At 46.1% G+C, this 21,928-nt stretch overlaps 1 protein-coding gene across 1 annotated transcript in view; it reads right to left on the bottom strand.

Moving 5' to 3' along the window:
* The window catches only part of MYO1F (myosin IF), a 54,220-nt gene that overhangs the window by 14,385 nt on the left and 17,907 nt on the right, over nt 1-21,928 (bottom strand). The window contains exons 3-18 of the mRNA XM_060275408.2: nt 21,630-21,719; nt 21,376-21,470; nt 15,123-15,210; nt 14,465-14,554; nt 12,950-13,081; nt 12,306-12,440; nt 11,978-12,110; nt 10,736-10,932; nt 9,328-9,408; nt 8,968-9,054; nt 8,349-8,435; nt 7,715-7,882; nt 7,357-7,442; nt 6,021-6,102; nt 4,587-4,693; nt 998-1,096 (exon numbers count right to left, since the gene is read on the bottom strand). Of these exons, the coding sequence (XP_060131391.1) occupies nt 998-1,096; nt 4,587-4,693; nt 6,021-6,102; nt 7,357-7,442; nt 7,715-7,882; nt 8,349-8,435; nt 8,968-9,054; nt 9,328-9,408; nt 10,736-10,932; nt 11,978-12,110; nt 12,306-12,440; nt 12,950-13,081; nt 14,465-14,554; nt 15,123-15,210; nt 21,376-21,470; nt 21,630-21,719 (1,757 nt within the window). The remainder of the gene's footprint in view (nt 1-997; nt 1,097-4,586; nt 4,694-6,020; nt 6,103-7,356; nt 7,443-7,714; nt 7,883-8,348; nt 8,436-8,967; nt 9,055-9,327; nt 9,409-10,735; nt 10,933-11,977; nt 12,111-12,305; nt 12,441-12,949; nt 13,082-14,464; nt 14,555-15,122; nt 15,211-21,375; nt 21,471-21,629; nt 21,720-21,928) is intronic.

Below are 21,928 nucleotides of genomic sequence, written 5' to 3'. Positions count from 1 at the left end.
AGATTTGTGTGCTGGGTGTGTACCCTGAGGCCATGCTAGGAAGATTTTAAAACAAATTCAGGCTCTAGCCTGGGGGGGGGGTGAGTGGGGACTCTTTTCCAGCCTGGGAGAGTAGAACCAAAGGCAAAGAGGGGGATTGTAACTTGAGATGGGGGCATTGTGGGGGTCTTATGTTATAAATGCATAGCTGTCAACCAAAATGGTCAATGGCCTGGAAATGATGCCTTATGTGGAACGGCTTAGGGAGCTGGGTATGTTTAGCCTGGAGAAGAGAAGGTTGAGGGGTGATATGATAGTCATGTTCAAATATATAAAAGGATGTCATATAGAGGAGGGAGAAAGGTTGTTTTCTGCTGCTACAGAGAAGGGGACATGGAGCAATGGATTCAAACTACAAGAAAGAAGATTCCAGCTAAACATTAGGAAGAACTTCCTGACAGTAAGAGCTGTTCGGCAGTGGAATTTGCTGCCAAGGAGTGTGGTGGAGTCTCCTTCTTTGGAGGTCTTTAAGCAGAGGCTTGACAGGCATATGTCAAGAATGCTTTGATGGTGTTTCCTGCTTGGCAGGGGGTTGGACTGGATGGCCCTTGTGGTCTCTTCCAACTCTATGATTCTAACTCCCGGATTGAAAAATAAGGGATCAGCAGCGGCGCGGCACTGGAAGTCGCTTCTACGCATGTCCAGAAGCGATGTCCGGTGCCGGCGCTGCCCGATTTCCGGTGCCCAGACATGGGCAGGGCGGCACCCGAAATCGGTTCTGCGCATTTCCAATCATGTGCAGAAGGAGCCTCCCCGGCCGGTAGGAGCTGCTCTCTAAATCCAGGGGATTTACGGGATTTCTTTTCAATTTGGGATAACAGCGGGAAACGGGTTTAAATACGGGGGTTTCCCGTGAAAAACGGGAGACTTGACAGCTATGTATAAATGTGAAAAATCATGGAAGCCCAACCCAGCAGCCCCTCCCCACTTCTGCCCCCTAGGAAGTGTTTCTGCTTACCTCTGCAGGAATTTGTGGAAGAGCCTGCGATAGGCGAACCCCGCTCTGCGGACTCGGATGTTCTCCTTCAGCCCCAGATACTCCACCTGGTGTTTTACCCTGCAAGAGAGGAAGAGCTGCCTTGCTTCTTTGTTTTCTAGAGTGTGCTGCAAATGTCTTAGAAGAGGCATTCCTATCTCTCTCGTGTAGCACAGAATGCCTCTTCTAAGGTGCTGCTTGCCACCTTGTGTGCCCTTTTCTCTGACCCAGAAGGTAACGCCTCCAAGATATCGGCATCTGTGAAATTCTTTCTTTCAGCTGAAAAGGGAATGCCTCTCCTAAGGGAATCTCTGCTCCCCTCTTGTCATCTTCTTCGAAGACACAGCTTGCCTTTCTCATTCCTCATCCTCCCATGTTTTTCTAAGACAGGGTTTTGCAAGCTGGAACGGGTCCAGAGGAGGGCAACCAAAAGTGGACAGGAACAATGGATTCAAACTACAAGAAAGAAGATTCCACCTAAACATTAGGAAGAACTTCCTGACAGTAAGAGCTGTTCGGCAGTGGAATTTGCTGCCAAGGAGTGTGGTGGAGTCTCCTTCTTTGGAGGTCTTTAAGCAGAGGCTTGACAGCCATCTGTCAGGAATGCTTTGATGGTGTTTCCTGCTTGGCAGGGGGTTGGACTGGATGGCCCTTGTGGTCTCTTCCAACTCTATGATTCTATGATTCTAATCCACGTTCTCCCTCTCTCACACAGCATAGAATGCCTCTTCTGAGATGAGACACGAGATGGGAGGGGATTCATCTTTTCTTTTCTTTTTTTAGCTGTCTTATTAGTTTAATGGAAATAATTACCAGGGAAATAAAAATGAAACACTGTTTTAGCAACTTACATTAATTACGAATAAATACAATAAAACACATTTTTTGTAACTCTCTTCAATATCTCCCTTGATGCTTTGGGCTCACTTAAATTTAAGCGCCAGTGACTCTCGAGGAAGTCCATGGCAAGTTTCCGGGCCTCCATCCTTCATCTTATGCCCACTTACTTGTGAGAAAGTCCCCTTGAGCTCAGTGGATTCCCCCCCCCCAATAATTTTTATTAATTTTTCCAAATATCTTAAACACAATACAGCTTGCTTAACAATATTATTCTCCTTTAAATCTATATATCTTATCCGAATTAATTTCCTTCCACCCCTCTTCTGGCTTCTCTACATTACTCTTACTTAAGCGTGTTTACTATATATACCTTCTATAAATGTCTATAATTCCGTAATAAATTTTTGTATTATACTTTAAACATACATTCCTTATTATATTACAGCACTACATCTTATAATCTAACCAAATGTTTACAATAAACGTTATGAGTTTTATTTCAGTCCTGTGAGTGTCTTTATTTATGTAAAGTTTTCTCTAAGTCATAGCTGCCAAGTTTTCCCTTTTCTCGCGAGGAAGCCTATTCAGCATAATGGAAAATCCCTGAAAAAAAGGGATAACTTGGCAGCTATGCTCTAAGTATACCATAAATTTGGACCATTCTTTTTGGAATTTCTCATCGTCCTGCTGTTGGATTCTTCCAGTTAGCCTTGCTATTTCTGCATGGGAATGCCTCTTTTAACATTATTTCTGTCCATAGGAGAGGATGTCTCTTCTGAGAAGAGAAATTCTGGATCAACCTAGAAGGAATTCCTCTACTGTACTAAGATGAGACGCCCCCCCTCCTGTATTTTAAGGGAAGGAATGCCTCTTAGAATCATAGCATTGTGGAGGGTCGTCTTTTTTGCCCAACGTGGAGCTCGAACCCTCAACCCAGAGATTAGGAGTCTTTTGTGCTCTACCAATTGAGCTACCCCTGCCCAGATTCCTAAGAGGAGGCACAGGAGAGAGTGGTTATTCTGCAAAGAGTTACTCTCCCTCCTTTGAAAACTCAAGAAATCGCTGCCTCAATAATCTTACAGTCCAAATTTTAACTGTGGGCGAGGAGAAAGAGAAAGAGCGAGGAGATAATAATAGTAATAATTAATAATAATAATAATAATAATAATAAAATTATTATTTATATCCCGCCCATCTGGCTGGATTTCCCCAGCCACTCTCGGCGGCTTCCAACATACAATAATCTATTTAAACTAAGAGCTTCCCTAAACAGGGCTGCCTTCAGATGTCCCCTAAAAGTCTGGTAGTTGTTTTTCTCTTTGACATCTGGTGGGAGAGGGCGTTCCACAGGGCGGGTGCCACTACCGAGAAGGCCCTCTGCCTGGTTTCCCTGTAACTTGCCTTCTCGCAAGATGAACCAGAGAAGGAAAAACAGCCGGCGATTCACACTGAAATCAGCGTAACCTCGAGGAATATTAAGCTTTGCTGCGAGGGGAGCGACTCCCCGATGAAGAAAAGTTGCAGCGCTTGGGGATTTTTAGAGAAAACGCGAGTAAGAGGCGACATTACAGAAGTTTATAAAAGGATACATGGCTTGGAGAAAGTGGACAGAGGAAAGCTTTTCTCCCTCCCTCATCACACTCGAGCTCATAATCGGCAAAATTAAGAGGATCTAACAACGAGTGCTTTATGGAAGAATGGATACATTTTTCAGACTATTTGAAGGAACTATATGAGGAACTGAGGGGACCCAGGTGGCGCTGTGGTTAAACCACAGAGCCTAGGGCTTGCTGATCAGAAGGTCGGCGGTTCGAATCCCTGTGACGGGGTGAGCTCCCGTTGCTTGGTCCCAGCTCCTGCCAACCTAGCAGTTCGAAAGCACGTCAAAATGCAAGTAGATAAATAGGAACCGCTACAGCGGGAAGGTAAACGGCGTTTCCATGTGCTGCTCTGGTTTGCCAGAAGCGGCTTTGTCATGCTGGCCACATGACCTGGAAGCTATACGTCGGCTCCCTCGGCCAATAATGCGAGATGAGCGCGCAACCCCAGAGTCGGTCACGACTGGACCTAATGGTCAGGGGTCCCTTTACCTTACCTATATGAGGAACTAGCAAGCAGGATTCGAGCAATGAGCAACAGAAAGAATTAGACTATAATGCTGTGGTTATGATTCAGTAGATAGAAGCAGAAGGGGGATATAACAGCTCCCTGGAAAACGGGGTGAGAAGTTGACAATAATAAGAGAAAGGACGAAATTGTGTTTTGATTGCATATGTTACAAAATATAATTGGGGGGGGGGAACAGCACTCGAACTCATGGACATCCAATGAAGCTGAATGTTGGAAGATTTGGGACTGACGAAAGTAAGTCCTTCTCCGTGCCGTGCAGAGTTAAACTGTGGAACTCACTGCCACAGGAGCCACCAACTGAGATGGCTTTAAAAGAAGCTTAGATTAATTCACGGAGAAGCACAGGGCTATTGGTGGCTACTAGCCAAGGATGGCTCGGCTCTGCCTCCACAGTCGGGAGGCAGCGATGCTTCTGAATACCAGCTGCTGGAAACCGCAGGAGGGGAGAGCCGCTCTTGTGTTCGAATCCTGCTTGTGGGTTTCCCACAGTTGGCCACAGTGAGAAGAGGATGCTGGACCGGATGGGCCATTGGCCTGATCCAGCAGGACTCTCCTCATGTTCTCAGTTGTCAGATCCGGGTCTCCCTCTGTCCTTTCTTACCTGCTCTCCTCCCAGTCTCTTGGTCTCTTGGTCTCGTTGGGTTTGATGCAGCGGATGTAGTGGGGGGTGCACTTCATCAAGGTCTTCACGAGATCATTGGCCTGCCTCTTTTAGGGAAATAATGATTATAATAATTATAATTATATTATCTATACCCAGCCCATCTGGCAGGGTTGCCCCAGCCACACACATAAAAACACAATGAAACACCAAACATTCACCATAACAATTTGATCCAATACAAATAAAGTCGCGATGACTTTAAAGTAAACAACTCATATCAAATAAAGCTATATTGAATAATCAGTTAGAATGCAATAATAAACAATAAAATTAAATCAGCAGATTATAATTAAACAGTTTACACTTATCAATTACAAGGAAGAATAGCTAAACTATAATCCATGGGTAGGCAAACTAAGGCCCAGGGGCCAGATCCGGTCCAATCGCCTTCTAAATCCGGCCCACGGACGGATCCGGGAATCAGCATGTTTTTACATGAGTAGAATGTGTGCTTTCATTTAAAATGCATCTCTGGGTTATTTGTGGGGCATAGGAATTCATTCACCCCCCCAATATAGTCCGCCCCCCCCAAGGTCTGAGGAACAGTGGACCAGCCCCCCGCTGAAAAAGTTTGCTGACCTCTGATAATCAGTAAAAATAATGGCAAGTCACAATGCACTCTTCCCAGATGCTTTTGCTGTTCTCAAATTCTGGGAAAGGCTCCCAGGGCTTGATCAGGATTTCCCGAACTTGGGTCGCTAGCTGTTGTTGGACTACAGTTCCCATCATCCCTGACCACTGGTCCTGCTAGCTAGGGATGATGGGATTTGTAGTCCAACAACAGCTGGAGACCCAAATCTGGAAAATCCTGGGCTGGACGGTGGGGCAAGGCTGGTGGAAAAAGCCATTGCCTGATGGACAGCAGAAGACACAAGATTTTTGGTGTTACCCAGCCCAGGGTGCAAATGACAGGAATGAGCTGGAAGTCAATCGCAGGAAGCAAGCGTAGTTAATTCTTTATTAGGAAAAGCAGGATCTCCAAAGCAGTACCAGGCCTAATGACCACAGCAACTCTTCTTCAGTGGGTCTTGAAGGTCCCTGCCTCCCCACAACCTTCTAAGACCCCTTCTCTCCAGGACTTTCCCCAAGAAATCGGAGACTATGCCTGCATGCAGCCAACCTCTCCTCCGCCCTTTTCATGCCTCTCCTGGTTCTGTGAGACCAGAGGGAGCGGAGTTGGTTGCAGCAGGAGGGGAGGAAATCCGTGACTCTTCACCAGACAGACTTCCTCTCTGCCTCCTGGCATCCCTCTTCTCCTGTTTCAGCTTCTGACTCTGATTCTGGACTTCATAATACATGGATAGTTTTATCCCACTCAAATGCTTCCTAGCTTCAGCTATGAATCGGATCAGGCCAAACACAAAGACTCACCTTAATTTTGGATCCCGCTGTGGTGGGTCTCCCTTTCTTATCCGCGTCGAGTTTTTCTGGGAAGAGTCCCCGGATGAACCCACTGGGAGGTGAAAGGTTTGGGGGCCTGGTTATGTCAAGCCAATAAACCCCACCCCATGATTCCCAAAAGAGAGAAGTGGGGTAGCTGATAAGGTAGTCAGACCAAGGAAGTTTATTATTCATTTATTAGCAATCAGTGCCATGCACTTTCCCAAGCACACTCATGAGGTCTAGAAACTTCATGCTCCATTTTTAAGGCAAAAGCTGGGTGAGAGTACACTCATTGCCCCTAAGCCATTGCACCCTCGCCTGCTTTTTCTCTGCCCTTTCAGTGACAAGAGGGATCCGGCGATAATTTTTTTTTTTAATTGATATTATTATTATTCGTACCCCGCCCATCTGACTGGGCTACCCCAGCCACTCTGGGTGGCTTCCAACATATATGAAAACATAATAAAACATTAAACCTTACAAGGCTTCCCTATGCAGGGCTGATTTCCGATGTCTTCTAAAGGTTGAATAGATGGGCCAGGAGAGCCTCCTCTTCCAGGTAGGGTCTACCTTCCTCAAACTGCGGTGACTTTGATGCCACCAGGGCAACACAGTCCCCTGTTGCCAGCACGACTCTGGACAGCAGGTTAATTCTGAAATGTTTTTGTCCACCCCACTTCCCCTCCACCCTGCTTGTCCCTGACCCTGGAAATAGCCAGTGTGGTGTAGTGGTTAGAGGAGTGGTTCACAAAGTGGGTGGGACTGCCCCCAGGTGGTTGTGGTGGGATTAACTATTCTAAATAAAGGCACTCGTTCAAATCTGAGGAGAGGATGCCTCTTCTGGACAGATAGTTTCTAGGGTTTGGATTTGATATTCCGCTTTTTCACTACCCGAAGGAGTCTCAAAGCGGCTAACATTCTCCTTTCCCTTCCTCTCCCACAACAAACACTCTGTGAGGTGAGTGGGGCTGAGAGACTTCAAAGCTGCATGTGGAGGAGTGGAGACGCGAACCCGGTTCCCCAGATTATGAGTCTACCACTCTTAACCACTACACCACACTGGCTCTCCATGTAGCTCAGGACTGAATGCCTCTTCTAAACAGACGCATCTCTCCATCTCTTGCAAGCTGCAGGGAATGAATCTTCTTCTGTCAAGGACAGGGGAACCTCCAGCCCCTCCAGAAGTCACTGATTTTCACCTCCCAGGGGCGCTGCTGGTTTCCCCATCCTGGATCCAGCAAATTCCCAGAGCCTGCTTCTAACAGAGGCTAACCGCCAGACGTTTCCGGGGAAACTCACGACCGCAGGGATCCTGGCAACTCACAATTCGCTGCTTTGCATCAACTCGATCAAGTCGGTGAAGAGCACGTCCCGATTGCGTTCGCAGAAGCCGCTCACGTCGTAGGACACCTGGAAACGAGCGCCATGGAATCTTAGGACGGCGGAGTTGGAAGGGGCCCCCCAAGGGTCATCCAATCTAACCCCCTACAATGCAGGAGTCACAAATAGAAAATCCCCAACAGATGCCACATGTGCAGAAATGGAATGAAGGGGGGGGAGGGAATCCACAAGAGTTTTATTTTAAAATGGGCTTTAAAAGTAAAATAATATGAGGATAGCAAATCAGCTAATTGGGAACCACGGATGTAGATAATAATAGCGCCCCACAGTGCTCCAGAGACCTTGCCAGCATAATGGTGGATGATGAATCCTAAATTGGACCCATTGAAATGTTCATGGTTCCCCACAGCCGACTGCAGCTTCTGAAGGAGTGTCTGGTCAGCCCCGTCGCCCTTGGCGTACACAGTGGCGCAGACATCGTCCAAGACGCTCATGATGCCAGGAGGATTCTGGGAGTCGGAAGAAAAGAGTGCAGGTGGGCTAATTACGTTCCGCTTCAGCCTTGCTGGCATTCAGCCACACGTCTTTTTCTGCCCAACCTCCTTGCATTCTGCCCGTTCTCTACGCACACATTTTGGGTGGCACCCAACTAAATTCTACTCAGAGTAGGTGTGTTAAAATGAATGGAATCAAGGTACGCATGCCCTTAAGTCTGAATGGGCTTCCTCTGAGTACAGCTGTGTACACACCACCCATTGCAAGCCCATGAATGCCAAAGAACCATGGGAAATGTCGTTGATTTAGGGTGCTGGGAATCATAGCTCTCTGAGGGGTAAACTACAATTCCCAGGATTATTTTTCGGAGGAAGTAATGTGATTTAAATGTACAGGGTATAGCAGTCTATGCTCAACCATTCCTGTCCACATTTTTTTTTGTAAAAGGGGACTTTTTGGGAGGGGGGGGCCCTCTCTTACCAGCTTGTTTTCGATGAGGTCACACACCACTTTGTTGTTGAAATATTCAATTGCGGTCCATTTGATCCCTTCCTGCACATACTCTTCCTAAGGCAAAGAGAATGAGCTGGAAATGCGAGGTTTTTTATTTTTTAAAGAAACCATAATATATCAAGAATTGAGGAGTTAACTCTTGATGTCACCCCGATTGATGTGTGGGGAGGCTGTCTGTCAAGTGACTGAGATGGGCACACTTGCTGATTTTGTTTTTAGAAAATCCCCTCTTTTCACCTTGAAAGGCGGAGTGAGGAAACCCTTTCCAAACTCCGTTTTTTTCTTCTTGCTATATAATACAGTTGTAAGGCTGTCATCACTCTGCAGCTGGTGGCTGCAGAAGCTCCAGCAATACAGCAGAATATTGGGCAGGCAAGCCAGCGGGTATGTTTATTCATTTCATTCAGACTCTGCATTTCTATATTAAATTACATTCAAGGTGGCATGCATAGATATCAGCAACAAACCAGTTAAAGGGGCTTAAATGTTTAATGGCTTGTCTATTGCAGGTAGGAAGAGCCAAAAGGAAATGCAAGGGAAGAGGGGGGCCATATAAAGTGGTCTAGAGCCATGGCGTAGAACTCACCTGCTCTGCTTTGAGGGTCAGCTCGATGAAGATCTGCTGTAGCTTTTCATTCACAAAGTTGATGCAGAATTGCTCAAAGCCATTTCTCTGAGGGGAGGAGAGAGATTAAAAGGCGTTATTCATATCACAGGGAACAGAGACATGCCCCCAGTTCAGGTCGCAAACTGTGGCAATCAGTGTATTGTAGTTTCTGGAGACGGCAAGAGAATTAAACCCCCTTCACCCAGGCAAGCGAGAGGCATTATCAGAGTTCAAGGACCCATTTCCAGCCAGGTGGAAAGGCTCAAGGAGGGTGTGGAGCAGGGCCTTGAGAGGGGGCGTGGCTTGGGGAGAGGGGGTGCTCTGAAGAAAATCACCTACTTGGAATATTTCGAACCCATAAATGTCCAGAACGCCAACGCTGTATTCTTCATGCGGCTTCTGAATGGCTCTGTTGATGGACTTGAGGCAAAGGAGAGAGGATTGGTTAGCATCCAAACGTGGCGGAAGGATGACAAGCAGGTTGCACAAATGACAACCAAGGAACCGGCCAAGGTCAGTAAAGCAGGCTTCCATCTTGCCCAACCCGCTAATCATCCTAAAGGTTGCTTCCAGCTAAGTTCCACTCAGAGTAAACCCATTGGACTTAATGTGCCCAAGTAAGTCTTTTCCATGGATTTCGAGGGGTCTCATGTAGGACCAAAGGCAGATCCAGCTGAATAGTCCCCCCCCACCCTATTTCAAAGAACCATAGAGCTGGAAACGACAAACAGGCTGCTCTCCAAAAACTCCTGTCTTTCCACGTTCAGTTCATAGCTGTCAAGTTTCCCCTTTTCTCGCAAGGAAGCCTATTCAGCATAAGGGAATTTCCCTTTTAAAAAAAGGGAGAACTTGACAGCTATGGTTCAGTTTCTAAAGGATCGTAGAGCTGGAAGAAAGAAATGGGCCGCCATCTTGTTCCAACACTCTCAGACTATTCCTCCCTTCCATATTTGGTGTTTAAAGAACCACAGAGTTGGAAGCAAGAAACAGGCTGCTCTCCAAACAAGCCTCATTCTTCCATTAATGGTTTTGAAAGAACCAGTGAATTGGAAGTCCAGTTCTGGGCACCACAGTTCAAGAAGGATACTGACAAACTGGAACATGTCCAGAAGAGGGCAACCAAAATGGTCAAAGGCCTGGAAACGATGCCTTATGAGGAACGGCTTAGGGAGCTGGGCATGTTTAGCCTGGAGAAGAGAAGGATAAGGGGTGATATGATAGCCATGTTCAAATATATAAAAGGATGTCATATAGAGGAGGGAGAAAGGTTGTTTTCTGCTGCTCCAGAGAAGCGGACACGGAGCAATGGATTCAAACTACAAGAAAGAAGATTCCACCGAAACATTAGGAAGAACTTCCTGACAGTAAGAGCTGTTTGACAGTGGAATTTGCTGCCAAGGAGTGTGGTGGAGTCTCCTCCTTTGGAGGTCTTTAAGCAGAGGCTTGACAGGCATATGTCAAGAATGCTTTGATGGTGTTTTCTGCTCGGCAGGGGGTTGGACTGGATGGCCCTTGTGGTCTCTTCCAACTCTATGATTCTATGATTCTATGAATGGGCCACTCACACTTCCATATTTGATTACTGAAAGAACTGTCAAGTTGGAAGCTATGAAGGGGCTGCCATGTTGTCCCAACACTTTTGGGATCCAAAGAACCACAGAGTTGGAAGCGATAGACAAGATTCCCTGTTGCCCAAGTGGCCCCAGCCTCCCCTAACATCCTGGACCAGGATGAGGCCAGTCCTCACCTCCACAAGGAAGTCAAAGACTCGGGAGTACAGCCCCTTGGCAAGGGCATCGCGGGTGTAGGAAGCTTGCTCGACATTGAGGGTCACGTTGATGGACTCCTTCTGGTTCCCCCACTTGCTGTCCATTTTCCGGCTGGTCAGCTTGTCGTTGAGCCGGTTCTTGTCGATCCCCAGGAGGTAGGCAGGAAAGGCCAGCACTGGGGTTGGGAGGGAGAGGCAGCTGAGCATCTCTGAAGAGGCAGAGAGGCCTGCAGGACTCACGGCCACCGCATAACTTCAGGGGTATGGAATGATCTTCACAACAACCTTGTAGGGTAGGTCGGTTTGCACACCCTTGCTGGGCCACAAAGGTTGCCAGGTGAACAGGGGGAGGGGTGTCGGTTGGCATCTTCCCTCAGCCTAACCCATGGGTAGGCAAACTAAGGTCCGTGGGCCAGATCAGGCCCAGTTGCCTTCTGGATCCAGCCCACGGATGGTCTGGGAATCGCCACGTGGATCGCCAGTGCGTGTGTTCTTTCCCTCTTGCTCCCTCTCCCTCACACGGCGGTGGCGACTCCTCCCTCCCTCCTCTTGGCTTCTCCCCGCCCTGCCTAGAGGAGGAAGGGGGCTGGGCTTTGTTGGTGCCAGCAGCAGCATTAATCAATTTTAAAACATTTCTCTCCAATACCTCTTGAAGGACACTTTGAATGAGAAAAGCACATCCTACTCCAGGCATCCCCAAACTTCGGCCCTCCAGATGTTTTGGACTACAATTCCCATCATCCCTGACCACTGGTCCTGTTAGCTAGGGATCATGGGAGTTGTAGGCCAAAACATCTGGAGGGCCGCAGTTTGGGGGTGCCTGTCCTACTCCCTCCCAGGCTAGGGCTAGTATCTCTCTCTCTCTCTCTCTCTCTCTCTCTCTCTCTCTCTCTCTCTCTCTCTCACACACACACACACACACACACACACTCACACACACTCACACACACACACACACAGCCCCTCCCTATCCTCTAGCTGTGAAGCCAGGCTGGCGAGGGGCGTGGCCTAGATAAAAGGGGTGTGGCCATGGGAGTGGATCCCAAAGGGCCGCTTTTTCTCCCCCTCTGGGCCTGAGGTTCCCCAGGCCATTTGAAATGCTTCATTTTGAGCAATATTCCACAGGGTCACAGAACTGTAGCATTGGAGGGGACCCCAAGGGCCATCTAGTCCAGCCCCCCCTGCAATGCGGGAATTTGTTCAGGTTGGCAAGCGACTCACAATCTGGGCTCTCCACCTGGGCGTAGTTGCCCTGCTCCTGGAAGCCGATGTTGCCGAGGTGAAGGATGCCGGCAGTGATCTGGAGGATGAGCTGTTTGTCTTGGCCAGAGATTCCGATGACGTCCATGGCGTTCTTGGGTGGCATGGGGGGAAGCCCAGGAAAGAGAGAGAGAGAGAGAGGGAGAGAGAGGGAGAGGGGAGGTCCATGTTATAGCTGGCGCCCCTTGAAGATGATAGAGAGGCAGGGACCCCCCCTCCCAAACCCTGGAAATTAATGAATGGCAGGGTTTCGATGATTCAGGATGCGAAGGGAGAAATATGACCACACCATTGTCTCGTGGAATTCGCTTCGGTCGTCCGTTCCGTCCACTTTGTACGTTTCTGATTGGGACAGGTAGTAATAGTAATCTGGGCTCATGATCCCCAAATTGTGCTTCTGGTCTTGGGAGGCACCCTCGATGAGCTGCAAAATGAGACATGTGTGGGAGACAAAAAAATATGCAACACAAACACAGATGGCAGGAGTACCGAAGATTTCTGCTGTGAGAGAATGTACGGAAGAGGCAATATTCTTTGTGCATGGACTAGCTGCAGGGGTGGTATAATGCTCAAGGTTTTGGAAGTTGCACTTTTGCCAGATCTTGGGCATGGAAAAGTGCTTGGCCATGCCTACTTCTGGCAGGGCAGTCAGTGCATAGTGGTGCATTGTTGTGAGCTCATCCCCGTGCCTCCTTGCACAAGCATGCTCAGGTTGGCACCACATTGCTTTAATTTCTTACCTTACAATAAAATCGCAAGGCTGTCACCACGCTGCACTTCACCTAGCCACCAGTAGGTGGCCACGGCCACTCCAGCATGGTTGCAGAACAGCAGGCAGGCGAGCAAGCAACAATGCATTAGATGTGCTTCTCAGGCAGATCATGCCTAGCTAAACACTTAACTGACCCAACCCTGCTTGGTCAGCTCCTTTACCTGGTAATAGATATGGAAGTTCCTCTCGCTTTCGTTCTGGCTCACCACACGGGATTTTTCCAGCAGGAAGTTGGAGATCTTCCCTCCATCGGGCTCCCCTCCACGACTGAACTGGATCTCAAAGTACTTCCCCTGGCAGGGCGAGACGGAGGCACAGGCTCGTACCAAATGTTCGCCCTACTCAGAGTAGCCCCACTGAAACCAATGGGCATGGGTCGCCAAGGCCCATTTGTTTCAAGTGCTCTCTGAGTAGATCTTAGCGGGAGACAACCCACAGCACCATGGGCAGGTCATTTTGCAAATCCAGTTTTCAGCCCAAAGGCCACATTTGCTTCTGGGTAACCTTCGGGGGGGTCACATAGAATTGTGGAGTTGGAAAGGACCCCCAAGGGTCATCTGGCCCAACCTTCTGCAGTGTAGGAATCTCAACTAGCATGTATTTTGGCTGCATTTGGCCTGGATGATACCCAGCTCTACCTCTCTTTCAAATCAGAACCAGTGAAGGCAGTGAAGGTCCTGTGTGAGTGCCTGGAGGCGGTTGGAGGATGGATGGCGGCTAACAGATTGAGGTTGAATACTGACAAGACAGAAGTACTGTTTGTGGGGGACAGGAGGTGGGCAGGTGTGGAGGACTCCCTGGTCCTGAATGGGGTAACTGTGCCTCTGAAGGACCAGGTGCGCAGCTTGGGAGTCATTTTGGACTCACAGCTGTCCATGGAGGCGCAGGTCAATTCTGTGTCCAGGGTAGCTGTCTATCAGCTCCATCTGGTACGCAGGCTGAGACCCTACCTGCCTGCAGACTGTCTCGCCAGAGTGGTGCATGCTCTAGTTATCTCCCGCTTGGACTACTGCAATGCGCTCTATGTGGGGCTACCTTTGAAGGTGACTCGGAAACTACAACTAATCCAGAATGTGGCAGCTAGACTGGTGACTGGGAGCAGCTGCCGAGACCACATAACACCAGTCTTGAAAGATCTACATTGGCTCCCAGTACGTTTCCGAGCACAATTCAAAGTGTTGGTGCTGACCTTTAAAGCCCTAAATGGCCTCGGTCCAGTATACCTGAAGGAGCATCTCCACCTCCATCATTCTGCCCGGACACTGAGGTCCAGCACCGAGGGCCTTCTGGCGGTTCCCTCGCTGAGAGAAGCCAAGTTGCAGGGAACTAGGCAGAGGGCCTTCTCGGTGGTGGCGCCTGCCCTCCCAACAGATGTCAAAGAGGAAAACAACTACCAGACTTTTAGAAGACATCTGAAGGCAGCACTGTTCAGGGAGGCTTTTAATGTTTAATAGATTATTGTGTTTTATTTTTCTGTTGGAAGCCGCCCAGAGTGGCTGGGGAAACCCAGCCAGATGGGCGGGATATAAATAATAAATTATTATTATTATTGTTATTATTGTTATTATTATTATTATACCTTGTGGTCTCCCACCCTGCCCTATTGTCATCAGAAGCAACCAAAGTTGGAGGCTCCAAGTCTTCGCTCCCCAAACAACGACCCTGCAGAGACTTACGAATCGACTGGAGTTGTTGTTTCGGACAGTCTTGGCATTGCCAAATGCCTCCAGCAGTGGGTTGGACTGGAGAATGATATCTTTAACGTGCTGGTAGGAAGAGAAACCAACATCAGTGGAACTGAGCAAGAGAGAACAAGGCAAAATGGAACTGAGATACACTAAACCCTCACAACATCCCCGAATCTAGTTTTCTCCTCCTTTTGCAGAGTGAATAACTCTGAATCTCAACCCAGGACCCTGGCCTGGGGAACCCCAACCTGGCCTGTAGCTATTCAGGGGCAAGGCGAATGTTCAGTTAAGGTTTTATTATTTATTTGTGTTTCATTAGCCTCACTGGCTGGTGAGCAGAGGGTTCGATCCTGCAGGGCACCGCATCCCCAGCAGCTTCCCTGCAGGGAGCACGCCAGCGAAGGAAGACCTGGCCGTCTCCCAGACCCATCTAACAGCCCCAGATTGCTCTGGAGATGGCCCCACTTGAGCAGGGGCGATCTAAGGCTGCTTTGAACCTAACTCAGCCCACAGCCAGATCCTAAATCGGCCCGAATCAGTTTGTCATCTCGCCAGATGTGGAGCCGAGACCTAGCCCATGGGACAGGAAGCAAGAACTGAAACAAAATACAGATTTGGGATAGGGCCAAAGGGCGAAATGACCTACCTGCACCTTTTCGCCACCTCCGGAAACTTTGGAAATGTACCCCATGATGTATTTGGCGGCCACCGTCTTCCCTGCACCACTTTCGCCGCTGAAACACACACGTCACAATGTCAGAAGCTGCCTTATGTACAGAGTCAGACCAACATGCCCTACCTAGTTCAGCACTGTTGACAGACGTCTGTCTCGGGAGACAGTGTGCTTTCGGGGGTGAAGTCAAACCGCTTTGTGAGCAGCACCGAAATGACCTCCCCGGGGCCTGGTCAGTGCGTCTGGAGGTCCTGGGCTGCCCAGACGACAAGACCTGCCTTTCAGCCTTGCCGGTGCCCAAAGGAAAGCAGAGCAAGACATTTGGCACCAGCTTGGCTGCAGGAGTTGCTGGAAGGAGGCATGCAAGGCACCCTCCAACCGCCTTAGGGACTCCACTCTGGATTTGTGTACGGCAGTGATGGGCAACCTTTTGAGCTCGGCTTGTCAAAATTCGCTAAAAAACCGAGCATAACTTGGGTGGTGTGTCACTTCGAGGAAAAAGCCATAATTTTGCGATATTTATAGTTTAAATAACAAAAATGTATAATTGTAATATGTGACTGTATTTAATAAACCAAAAACTAATTATTTAACCAAGCCAAACCAAAAACCCCTTATTTATTGCAAAGTGCCCAGAGTTGTTGAGCTTTTTTGGGGGGAGGTGCTGACCAAAGTTTTGGAGGTTTTTTTGGGGGGTGCAAAAGTTGCTTTGCTTTTTTGGGGGGGATGCCCCAAAGCTGCTGCGCTTTTTTGGGGGGGGGGAAGAGAACAGAAATAAATGACGAATAATACCTTCGCTGAAACTAACATGCAGCACCGACATAGTCTGCCAAAGCGCCTAAAACCCCAGCACAGAACGGGTTAAAAAACGAACGCTGTTACACCCAATCATAGTCTGCCAAAGCGCCAGGAAAAAAACAGCACAGAAAGGGTTAAAAACCAATCTCTGGCTACCAGCAACAACAACAACAAAGGACCCGGGTTTTAACAGCGGAGACAAGCTGTAGCGGAGACAAGCTGTAGGAGGAGCATGAGAACAAATGGAGAAAAAACAACAACAACATCGCGAATGGGCTGATGGGGCGCATGCCAGCAGTGAGGGCTCTGCGTGTCACGTCTGACACGCGTGTCATAGGTTCGCCATCACTGGTGTACGGTTTACTCCTGAGCCCTTTCTTCTCCCAAATATATCCCGTAAGGCAGCAGAGATCTCAATTTTCTTTCTCCTAGATAGGAGACAAGCCCACTGGCCCCTCACTTCCCTCTACAGCATGGGCAGAAACCACCTTCTTGACCGTTGGGTCTCACCCACTTCATTCGCTGGAGCCTATCTTTACCTGGAGGGGAAGCCCCTAACTCACCAAGGGTTTGAGACCCACTGGCTCCCCTCCAAGCCCAGGGTTTGGGAAATAAAGGGTTTGGGGACCCCAGGAGGCCCTCTTTGGCTATTATGGGAAACACCCCTTTGCCCCGTGAAACTTCGCTTGCCATGCAAACCTTCCGCTAGAACGCTGCAGACTTCAGTGGGGAAGTTGCTCAACATTTTGCAACAAATCTGTTGCAATGATCTCATCAGGGAAAAACAAACAAAACCCCCCAAGCCCTAAATTTATACAGTATATATATATTTCCCTTTCCCTTTTCCTTTAACAACAGGCTTCTTCCTAAGTCACTGCAGCCGTGGTAAAAATAAAATAAAATCACGCCTGCCCCAGGAGTTCTGCTTCAAGGGCAACGGGAGAACTTCTGCTAGAGGAAGAAGTGTGTATGTTTGTATGTTAGTGTCTGCGTAACCTTCGTGCTGAGTTTCGAGTTGCTCAATCATCTCAGATGGTCCACAGATGTTTCATCGGGGGGAGCCGAAGTGGTCTCTCCTGATTGCTGGGTTTCTCTTTCTTGCCATTGGAATGAGACACCCATTTGAATTCAGAGAAGGTTGATAGACCAGGCAGATAGGTCTCTAGAAGCTCGTTCTTGGCAGGCAGAACTATGCCCCTGTGATGACCATTTTTTTAATTTATAAAGAAGAGGCTCAGGCAAGTCAGGAGTCCTCCTTCTATCTGCCAGAGCTGGTCCTCCAGATATCACTCCCAGGTAGCTAATAATCAAAGATGTTGGGTGTTGGGCGTTTTGACCTATAAAGCCTTAAATAGCTCAGGGCCGCAATATCTCAAGGATTGCCTCTCTCCAGGGTGGTATTATATATCAACCCAACCCTAAGACCGCGGATGCTATTTAATGATGAAGAAGGTAGAATAATAGGAGTAGAAATTTGTACAAAGATGGGAAATGTGGTTATAATAGGGATCTATGCCCCAAATAATAGAAAAGATGAATTCTATAAAAATCTTGAAGAAATGATGTGGGACTACATGGGGGAGAACATGATATTGATGGGAGACATGAACGGGGTAACCTCCATGGATTTAGATAAAACGCCAAAAGATAGAAATAATAATTCGGGCAGGTTGCCTCTTTCCTTTTTTCAACTTGTCGAAGATTTCGAACTATATGACACCTGGAGAACCAAGAATCCTACGGCAATAGATATTACACATTATTCTGATGCAAAGAAATCTGGGGGAAGAATAGACTCAATATGGATAACAAAAAAATTAATGTTAAATCTAGAAAAAGCAGAGATACAAAATAGATCTATTTCAGACCACAATCCGGTATCAATTCAACTGGATTTCGGACGAAAGACAAGAGGAAGGTGGAGATTAAATGACGAGATTTGGAGGGATGAGCAGAGGGTAATGAAAGCAAAAGAAATATTAAAAGAATTTTTTGAAATAAATGAAAAACAGGATACAGATAAGAAGATAATCTGGGAGGCAAGTAAAGCCTATATGAGAGGTTTTAGTATTCAACAAATGAAAAGGGTAAAAAAAGAGAAAGAGAAAAATATAATGGAAATGAACAAACAAATAAGAGAGAAAGAAAAAGACTTAATAAAAGACCCTGGGAATGATGAATTAAGACAACATATCAAGAGATTGCAAAACCACCTCACAGAAATAATAAGTAAAGAAGTCCAAAATAAAATATTGTGGACAAAACAAAGGTATTTCGAACAGGCCAACAAGCCTGGGAGAATGCTTGCGTGGCTAGTTAAAGAAAAAGAAAAGGATAAGATAATTAACAAAATAGAGGTTGAAGACAAAGAAATAACGGATTCACAACAAATTAAGGAAAGTTTTATAAACTACTATAAGAGGCTTTACAAAGAGGAAGGAAAAGATGAGACAGAAACCCAGAACTATCTGACCCAAAATAAATTACCAGAAATAAATGCAGTGGAATATCAATATTTAAATGCAGAAATAAAAGAGGAGGAAATTAAACAAATTATAAAGAAAATGGTAGAAGGAAAGTCGCCGGGACCCGACGGGATTTCGGTAAAATACTACAAGGTACTAGAAGACCTGGTAATCCCGAGATTAAAAGAAATAATGAACGAAATCTTAGAAAAAGGTACAATACCGAGGTCCTGGCAGGAGGCTTTGATAACATTGATACCCAAAGGAGACTCGAATTTGAAATTAATTAAGAACTATAGACCGATATCCTTACTCAATATAGACTATAAAATATTTATGGGGATATTAGCAAACCGACTAAAAAAGGTATTAAACAGAATAATTGAAAAGGACCAAGCGGGTTTCCTCCCCGGGAGACAGATAAAAGATAACACCAGGGTCATTATAGATCTGATAGAATATTTGGATTTAAACCCTAGCCTAGAAACAGCAATGTTACTAGTAGACGCGGAAAAGGCGTTTGATTGCGTATCATGGAATTTTATGATAAGAACCTGTGAAAAGTTAGAATTGGGTCCCAAATTTTTAAATGGAATTAAAGCAATTTACAGAGATCAGAGGGCAAAACTGATTATAAACAACGAAATTACAGAAGAATTTAGTATAGGGAGAGGCACAAGACAGGGCTGCCCCTTGTCTCCTCTATTGTTTATCACAATTTTGGAGACCCTCTTGGTGGCAATCAGGAAGAACAGAACAATAAAAGGAATAAAGTTGGGAACTTATTGTTTTAAAGCCAAAGCCTTTGCTGACGATTTGATTATAATGACTGAGAACCCGGAGGAAGGAATTGTGGAAGGGTTAAATGAGATGGAGAGATTTGGTAAAGTGTCGGGCTTTAGATTAAATAAAGACAAATCGAAAATGTTAACAAAAAACATGAGAGGAAAAGATATAGAGAAATTGGAAAAGATAACTGGGATAAAAATAGAAAACAAAGTTAAATATTTAGGCATTCAGATAACAAACAAAAATACAAATTTATTAAAAGATAATTATATTGAGACATGGAAAGAGGTGAGGAAAAAAATGACAAAATGGAAACATATGAATCTATCTATTTGGGGCAGAGTATCCATGAGCAAAATGGTAATTCTACCGAAAGTTTTATTTTTATTCCAAAACATCCCGATTATAATTGGGAATAAATATCTAAAAGAGTGGCAAAAAGACCTGACGAATTTCATCTGGCAGGGGAGAAAGGCGAGGATGAAATCGGAGATACTAACAAACTCAAGAGAAACTGGAGGATTTGCTCTACCGGATTTGACAAAATATTACGAGGCAGCCTGCTGGACCTGGATAAAAGATTGGTTGACATTAGAAAAATCTGATATCTTGGAGCTAGAGGGCGTAAACAAAATCTTTGGGTGGCATGGGTATTTGTTATATGATAAAGGAAAGAAAAACAAAGAATTCCAAAATCACATTATAAGAAGGGCCCTATGGGAGGTGTGGAATAGAACAAAAGAAAAAATCATAGACAGAACCCCCTGGTGGGCCTCACCAGTGGAAGCCAATGCCACACTAAGATGCTATAAGAAAGAAGTCTGGCCCACTTACAGAGAAATCACTGAGATAGTAAACGGAGATATTAAGCTTAAAGGATATGAAGAACTTAAAACAAAAGGAATAGCATGGCTTGAATACTTCCAGCTGAAAGCAACGTTTGAAAAAGATTCTAGAACTAGGGGATTTGGAGAAACAAAAACGAGATTTGAGAAAGAAATCCTTAAAAGTAAAGAAAAAATTCTCTCGAAAATGTATAGATTGTTAAATGAACAGGAAAGGGAGCAGGGAGTAAAAAATAAATATATTGTAAAATGGGAGCAAGATCTAGGATACCCTATAGAATATGAAAGGTGGAAAGAATTTTGGGAAAAGCAAATCAACTTTACAGCTTGTTATACATTGAAAGAGAATTTCATGAAAATACATTATAGGTGGTACATGACCCCGGCCAAAATAGGAAAAATAAATAAAAACAACAACAACAAATGTTGGAAATGTCAGCAGGCCGTTGGAACGATGTTCCATATGTGGTGGTCATGCCCTAAAATTAAATTATTTTGGGAGATGATCCACCGAGAAACCCAAAAATTAATTAAAACCTCATATGGGAAAAAAGCGGAAGCATATCTATTAGGTATTCTAAACAGAGATATTCCCCGAGACAAGGTAGATATATATCTATACGCAACAACAGCGGCAAGGACGCTTATTGCAAAAACCTGGAAGGAACCAAGAACACCAACAAGAAGTGAATGGGTCGACAAACTTTGTGAATACCTAGAACTAGCAAAGTTAACAGATTTGATACGGAATAAATCTAAAGACAAGATCAGAAAACAGTGGGAGTGCCTCAATGATTATTTAAGGAATATGGGAGTGGGGAACAGAACATGGCTGTGTTTAGACTAACTATACAGGATTGTTTATAAGAAGTTTAGAGTGTTTAGTTTTTTTTTTTTCCTTATAGTACTTGTGATAAGATGTTAACGACTTGGGGTATGGGATCGGGATCAAGTACGAAGGTTAATGAGACTATGTGTGGTAACTACCGGTAGCACCTTAAAGACCAACTAAGTTTTTATTTTGGTATGAGCTTTCGTGTGCATGCACACTTCGTCAGATACACTGAAACAGGACACCATGACACCATGTTATTGTGATGAATATAAAATCGCAAAACTTAATAAAAATTTTTTTTTAAAAAAAAACAACCCAATATTTTTTAAAAAATAACCGACCAACCTTTTCCCAGTCCTTCAATCCTGCCTCCTCTTGATAACTAATTTCACTAGTAGGACTTGGCCAATTTGGCAGGTTCTGTCCATTTCGGCTGCCAATCCTCTTTAGTACGGATAGTGACTCCCATTCTGTTTTATCCTCCATTTGCTTACCTAATGATGACGCATTGGTTCTCCCCGTCGATGAGCATGTTTCGGTACATGTTGTCGGTCAACGCATAGATGTGGGGCGGGTTTTCGTACTGAGCCTAGGACATAATACCAGAGAGGCGTGAATCTGGGGCTCCTCCTGCTGTTGCCAGACCCGTGTCAGAGGCCAGGGAGGGGCTCGGCTACCTCAAGAAATTGGGGTGCCCACTGGCAGCCCCCCGACCTGTTCTACCATCCCCACAACTCCAGTGCCTTACTGCTCCTTGGTAGAGTTCCACTTCCCGGTCCGTGAAATAGGGCATTTGCTTAAAGGGGTTGACAGAGATGAGGACAGGTCCAATATAGGTCTGAGAGCCATTTGTTAAGGAATAATCTGTCTGTCTGTCTGTCTGTCTCAATATATTTTGGGGAAGGTGTGGGTTTCTTGTTTTCTCCTGCTCTGGAGGGTAGGACTCGAACCTGTGGCTTCAAGTTGCAAGAAAGGCGATTCCGCCTCAACATTCTGACAGTAAGAGCTGTTCGGCCATGGGATGGAAGGTGGCAGACTCTCCTTCCT

The sequence above is a fragment of the Zootoca vivipara genome, chromosome 6, assembly GCF_965207765.1.
Source record: "Zootoca vivipara chromosome 6, rZooViv2.hap1.1, whole genome shotgun sequence".
Taxonomy (NCBI): domain Eukaryota; kingdom Metazoa; phylum Chordata; class Lepidosauria; order Squamata; family Lacertidae; genus Zootoca; species Zootoca vivipara.
The sequence above is the reverse complement of the archived record's forward strand: the minus strand, read 5'-3'. Positions and strand labels throughout refer to the sequence as shown.